Here is a 7,491-nt window from a genome sequence, read left to right on the forward strand (position 1 = left end):
AGGACAGTACTACAACGAAAATAAGAGCCGTGTTTGATGCATCAAGCAAAAGCTCATCGGGAGTAAGCCTGAATGATATTATGCACACAGGGCCGAAATTACAACAAGATTTGACAAATATACTATTACAATGGAGATCCAATAAGGTAGCATACTCAGCGCATCTGGAAAAAATGTTAAGACAAATCAGAATGGCAGAAGAAGACCAAAAATATCAAAAAATTTTATGGAGAAAGGACACAAAGGACCACATACAAGAGTATAACTTAACGACGGTGACATACGGCACGGCCGCAGCACCCTTTTTAGGGTTAAGAACAATACAACAATTACAAGAAGACGAAGGAGCGAGGTTCCCGTTGGCATCGAAAATTGTAAAAGAAAACATGTATGTAGACGATATACTAGGAGGAGCTGAGACAGTGCAGGAAGCAGAAACAGCCCAAAAGGAATTAATACAACTGTTCAGAAAAGGAGGTTTCATTCTTAGAAAATGGTTGAGCAACGAAGAAAAAATAATGGAGAATGTACCGGAGGATATGAGGAACGTAGACTCCAAGGCATTCAAACAAGAAGAAGTACGGAAAACGTTAGGAATACACTGGTCACCTAAAGAGGATATAATCACATTCAAAATAGCGATAACGACGGCAAAGAAAATAACGAAAAGACACGTACTGTCAGAAGTAGCAAAATTATACGACCCACTGGGATGGATAGCACCTGTAGTAATTCAGGCGAAAATGTTCATACAGGAATTATGGGAGCAAAAGACCAGTTGGGATAAAGAATTAACTAGCAACCAACAAAGCAGGTGGAATACATACCAGGCGCAATTAGTAAATCTGGAGAAAATAACATTGCCCATGTGGAACAACTTAAGCAAGATAAACAGAGTAGAACTACATGGATTTGCAGATGCGTCTATGAAAGGATGTGGAGCGGTAATCTACTCAAGGGTATTAGGCCCAGAAATTAAAACGAATCTAATGATAGCAAAATCGAAAGTCGCACCATTGAAAGGGAAAACGACGTTACCGAGGCTTGAGCTGTGTGCGGGGGTACTACTAGCAAATTTAATGAAGAAAACCCTACAAGCATTGAACAGGGAAAACATTGAGGTATATGCATGGTCGGACTCAACGATAACCCTGGCTTGGATAAGGGGATCATCAAAAAGGTGGAAAATGTTCGTCGCCAACAGAGTAGAGGAAATAAGATGCGTTATAGGACCGAAAAATTGGCATAAGGTAGATACAAAGGAAAATCCAGCGGACATCCTCTCACGTGGAAGTACCGCATCAGAATTATTAGAAGCAGAGCTATGGTGGAAGGGACCAACTTGGCTGACTAGTAACAAAACTTTAACGCAGGAATCAGAAGAAATACCAGAGACAAATGAGGAGGAAGTCAAAACGAAAATAACGGTGCACACGACAACGATAAAGGAGGACATATGCGAGAGATTCTTAAATTTAGAAAGAATGAGAAGAGTACTTTCATATTGTAGGAGATTTGCAGACAAATGCAGAAAAAAGAAGGACAATGGACAAAGTCAGCTTACAGTCCAAGAATTAGAGGAAACGCTATTAAAGGTGATAAATCACACACAGCAAGCCTACTTCAAACAAGAAATAAATAAGCTAAAGAAGAAACAGCAATTAGACAAGAAAAATAAATTAGCGTCATTGGTACCATTCCTGGATAGACAAGGAATTCTAAGAGTCACCGGAAGACTGAGACACACGAATCTAAAGTACGGAGAAAAACATCCGATAATTTTGCCAAAGGATAGTGCATTAACAAAGTTACTTATAACAGATAGTCACGCAAGAAATCTACATAGCGGATTACAACAAACACTACAGTACATAAAAAGGAAATACTGGATAATCAACGGCAGAAGAACCGTGAAAGATCATCTAGCAAAATGTTTAAGGTGCAGGAGGTATAAAAGCCAAGCAGCACAACAATGAATGGGAGATCTACCGAAAGACAGAGTGAACCCGAGTCATCCCTTTACTAACACAGGGATAGATTATGCCGGGCCAATAAAAATAAGTACCACGAGAGGCAGAGGACAGAGGAGCTATAAGGGCTACATCTCAGTATTTGTGTGTCTGTCAACGAAGGCAGTACACCTTGAGGTAGTAAGCGATATGTCTACGGATGCATTCATCGCAGCGTTCAAGAGATTTACGGCACGCAGAGGACAGTGCAACAACGTATACAGCGATAACGGAACCACATTCGTAGGAACAGCAAATTTGTTGAAAAAAGAAAATCAAAAAATAGATGACGAGATAAAACAAGGATTACTGACACTAGGTACCCAGTGGAATGTCATATCTGCATATGCACCACATTTCGGAGGATTATGGGAGAGCGCAGTGCGAATAATGAAATATCACTTGAAAAGAATCATCGGGGAAACAGTTCTAACATATGAAGAATTGAGTACGGTGCTGGCACAAATAGAAGCATGTATGAACTCGAGACCATTATGTGGGTCATCAGAAGACCCTGAAGGGAAAATAGCCCTGACACCAGCTCACTTCCTTATAGGGAGAGAAATTATATCACCAAATCGGGAAGAAGAGCTTACGACTTATTTGAAGATGCCGACGAGGTGGAGATTATTGGAGAAAATAAAAAGAGACTTCTGGAAAATTTGGAAACAGGAATACCTGCACCAACTACAACAGAGAAATAGATGGCATAAGGCGCACGCTAACATAAAAGAAGAAGAAATAGTTATAATTAAAGAAGAGGATACACCTCCAGGCAGATGGCCATTAGTGAGGGTAACAGAAACACACCCTGGAGCGGAGGGATTAACCAGAGTAGTAACAGTGAGAAAGGCAAACGGGAAACTGACTAAAAGACCCATACATAAACTAATACGACTGGAAGAAGAGAAACAGGAAAAGCCGAAGAAGGCAGCAGCACTAAGATGGAAGAAAATACCAGTAGCTATAATGTTTTTAACGATGTTATAACCCATAAAGGCAGAACCGTATAAAATATATAATCCGGTACCAGGATTTTTCACAGAAGACCTTGGAGAGGTCGTCATAGACCGGGGAACATTTCGAATAAAGGTGTTACTCGAAAAAGGAAGAATTCGAACAGAGCACCAACTAATAGGAAATATGATACAAGGCGTACGAGAACTGTGTCATGAGATAAAAATCGTGAATTGTAAGGATATAATAGAGAAGTTAGAGGAAGAACAAAGAAAGGCGGAGTCAGTAAGCGAGGGGTTGACAGTAGAAATAAAAGGAAGGAAAAGAAGAGGAATATTAGGAACAATATTAACCTCAGTATTTGGAGTCAATGACGAAGCCTACAGTAACATCGAAGCATTAGATAATAACCAAAAGGAGCTAATAAAGGGATCACAGCACCAGGCGAAGATAATGTTAGAAACAATAACATCAATCAATCACACAGAGAACAGGATAAACGAGCAAATGAACAAGTTTAACAAAGCACTAATCACAGGTCTACAAGAAATATCTAAAGGACTTAACGAAGTAGAAGACAAAGCACAAAAACTAGAAACCGAATATAGCACGTTACGAATACAAACGATAGCATTACAAGTTATGGACTTCATAAACGAATATACTCAATTTTACGAGGGAATATTAAACCTTCACTATAACCACTGATACTTCGTTGATATAGTGAAACCGGGTAAAATAACCAAATTAATAGGGAAAGCAGGGCAGATACTGCCTCAAGGGGTCGAAATACGACAATACGACGACAACCCATTATAGAAACAGAAGTCAGTCATGACGACAGATATATAACAGTCATCGGCTACTTCATAGTGACAGGGAAAAATAAGTACAGCATGCTCAAAGTCACGGCCATACCACTTAACGTTGAGGGGTCGGTGTTGCGCACATTTGTCGCCCCAAGGAATCTACTGGTCGTAGATTATAACACACTGCACTACTTCGAATTGACCGCGGAAGATAGAGAAATGTGCTTACTGTTGACAAAGGCGCAGATAGCGTGCTCACCAACGGCTATAAGAAACATGGATACCCAACCAAACTGCATACTTGAAGAAATTTATGAGCGATCTAAGAATAGCACATGTCCAGTGGTAGCCAGGACAATACAGACAGCTCAATGGAGTAAGATGGGTACTCCCAACCTCTGGCTAGTTATCACGCCAGTCACGATACACATATCCATTATTTGCGATGGAAATCGGAGCGAAAGAGTACTGGAACGAGTCACATTCCTGAAGCTTTCACCCAAATGTATCGCCCAAACGAAAAATATTACATTACTCCCCACTAGCAGTGGGGTGAACAGAGCAGTGACGAGTTACCTGAAGTCGCCAATCACTCCCTTGGCCCAACTGGTGGCGAGGATACCCCGCAAGTTTAACACGCCTCTAAACACCTACCTTGACATACCAGGAGGAGAGCTACGTTATGTGTTACTTGAGGAGGAGAGTCTGGAACAAGAAATGACGCATACGCAGTGGCGATCGATTCACGAATCTAATTGGCATTATTTTGTGGCCACCGGGATCATTACTATAATGGTAATAATTGGGATACTCACGTTATGGAAGTACCGTCCTGTTGCACCACTATGTCGTTCAGGGAATCCACAAACTCAGACTAACGAACAGGGAGTGCCTGTATTAGTTAGTAATCGGCACAACAATGTACCGTCGACTTCCCAAGTTGACATCCCACTTTCCACATTTTCATCCAATTGCCCTAATTTTAATCTAGAGATAGAGTCGGACATTGATAGCTAGGGTACGGTTGGAAGATTATTGATTATTCTTAAAATATTTATAATTTATCATGTTTGAATTTTACTATGTTATGTAATACTTATATGTAAACTTTGAGTATTGACACTTGGGCCAGATTTCCCGATTCCGCAGTATGTCCAATATCAAATCTCCGCCAAAATATTGACCCAATTAAAGTTTATATAAAACTAATATCTCTTGCCTAGAAAAGCATTCAATCAATATTCACTCAACGAACTTGATAGTCTTCAACGATCAACTTCATCTGTCTCTACTCAAAGTAATCCCGGGTCAACACCCATAGTGTACGTCTCAACAATAAACTCTGCTACTATTATTTGGTGTTTCCATTACAACTGAACGAACATCTTCACTGAGCCAACGAAGGGGATTTGTTCAGGATTCAATTGAATGGCTCAAATATAGTCCTATAATAAAACAGTTTTTAATTGAAGGCGATTTTTTAGCAACATCGCATTTAAAGCGACGAAAGGATATTTCCCTTATCAACTTTGCAGGGGCATACCAAAGTAAAATTTTAATTATTTATTTAAATACATAAGTAATTACCTAAAAATTAAATCTAAGACCGATATAATTATTAAATTATTATGTGTGTCTTGACGGATAAAGTAAAAGCCATATAAGAAGAAAGGTTAGTAATTAAGCAATGATCAATGGGCATCAAACAATTTTTAAAATTTAATTTCAATCACTTAAAAAGTAAATTATGTAATTTCATATATTTTATTATTGTTCTGAATCTATTTTCTTGTGATATTTTTAAGTAATTACTATTTAAATGGTAATAAGCCATAATTAAAGGTTGAAGTAAGTTTATTGACGTCTCAATTTCCACTCCGGGAATCGTTCTCAAAATACAAACAGTAGTAAATTAAACAAATTTTGTTTCTTTTTTAATTTCTTTCTTAATAAAGAAACAAAATTGGTTTAATTTACTAATGTTTGTATTTTGAGAACGATTTCCGAAGTGGAAATTAAAACGTCAATAAACGTACTTTAACCTTTAATTGTGGCTTATTCCCATTTAAATAGTAATTACATATATTTTATGTTCCGTAAGAAAATTTGCTTTTGTTCCGTTAAAAGCAAATAAAATGAATATAATATTTATATATAATTTATTACACACAATAAAATTTATTTTATTAATGACGGTTTTAATATAGAAATCATTCAGTTTACTGTGCTATACTATAACTCTCCATATAATATAATCTCTCTCCTATGGCGCTACAGCCCACGTCAGGCCCTGTTCTCTCCCAGCATCCTCCTTTAAGCACCCCTTTCCTTGGCTACTCTCTTCCAGTTATCCACCCTCAGTATCTCTTTAGCATCGGTTCTTACTTCGTGTATCCACTGCTTCCTTGGATTTTATACTGGCCGACGTCCCATCATAGTTTCACTAAGCGTTCTAAGATCCTACTAGGTGATCTATTATTATCTAAAAGCCCAAAATAATATGGAAAGAGTAACTACTAGAAAATATATCAAAGATACTTGATGTTTATGAAACTATGTTTTCATCAACATAGACACTTCCTCTGTCAAATTAACCTAAAATAAATATAAAAAATAGAAGAGACATGGAAACCGTAGTAATAAGTTTTGACAGAAAGAAAAAGAAAATCAAATTAATAATGTCAATATGTTAAGTAATTTTGATAATTTTACAATACAATCCTCACAAGGATTGTGTCTAATTACATTATTTATAAGCTCAGCCTTAACCATGTCCTCGGAAAATGGAATTCCTTTTTGTCTTAACCAACTCTGCATATTTGCTTTTCTGGTGGCCATAGTTGGCAGATGTTCTACTAATCGGCTATGATAAGAAGCGTTATCCATCACTATTATCGAATTAGGCTCGACTCGTGAAAGAAGGGATTGAAACCATTTTTCAAAACGTTGGGCTTCCATGTCTTCATGGTAATCCCCCGTTTTCTTAGATAAAAAAATTAGTGCACTATCTTCTAAAAATCCACTCTCACTACCTATATGGGCGACAGTCAGTCGTTGCCCTTTACCCGTTGGTCCTCGTAACCCTCTTGATAAACCATCCACAAATGCTTGACGATAACTCGTTATAGTAGTATCTTGCCAGATCTTAGATACTGTGTGACCAGTATTTACCCACGTTTCGTCCAGATAGTAATTCTTTTTGTGGGCAGAACGAACCTCTCTATTAGAGCGAAGATCTCTTCGTCGCCATGAGACTATATCTTCTCTTTCTATTAAGACAGATTTACGGGATCTTTTGGCATATACAAATTTTAAATCTTCTTTTATTATTATCCTTAACGTCTGTTTGCTCATTTTTGGAATCAGACCATTTTCTATTACCTTTGTCCTAATGTATTCGAGGGTTGGCGCTTTATTCTCAAAAAATAAACAATGAATAGTAGAGCGTACAAAATTTTTCTAATACTCGTCCAAATTAATTGTTTTTCTACCACGACAATGTACTTTTGGAGCTTGCACAATCCCAGTCACCTTTTTTTCACTACAATGCGTTCTATTGTCGATACGGATACTCCCGTTAAAAATGAACACTGAGCTACAGCTTCTACTGTATGAAGTGTGCTTTTTCAATTTTCATACACTCTACAGACAATCTGCTTTTTTTCTACCGACATAAACTTCCGTTTTCTTTGTACATTACTTGGACCCGCTACGTC

The 7,491-nt window shown here is 37.9% G+C and overlaps 1 protein-coding gene across 1 annotated transcript; it reads right to left on the minus strand.

Moving 5' to 3' along the window:
* Positions 1–6,442: 6,442 nt before the first annotated feature.
* Positions 6,443–7,129, minus strand: LOC140452816 (uncharacterized). The gene has a single exon (XM_072547148.1). The coding sequence runs from the start codon at positions 7,127–7,129 to the stop codon at positions 6,443–6,445; it is 687 nt and encodes a 228-aa protein (XP_072403249.1).
* Between the last annotated feature and the right edge of the window lie 362 nt (positions 7,130–7,491).

The sequence above is a fragment of the Diabrotica undecimpunctata genome, chromosome 11 (assembly GCF_040954645.1).
Source record: "Diabrotica undecimpunctata isolate CICGRU chromosome 11, icDiaUnde3, whole genome shotgun sequence".
Lineage (NCBI taxonomy): Eukaryota > Metazoa > Arthropoda > Insecta > Coleoptera > Chrysomelidae > Diabrotica > Diabrotica undecimpunctata.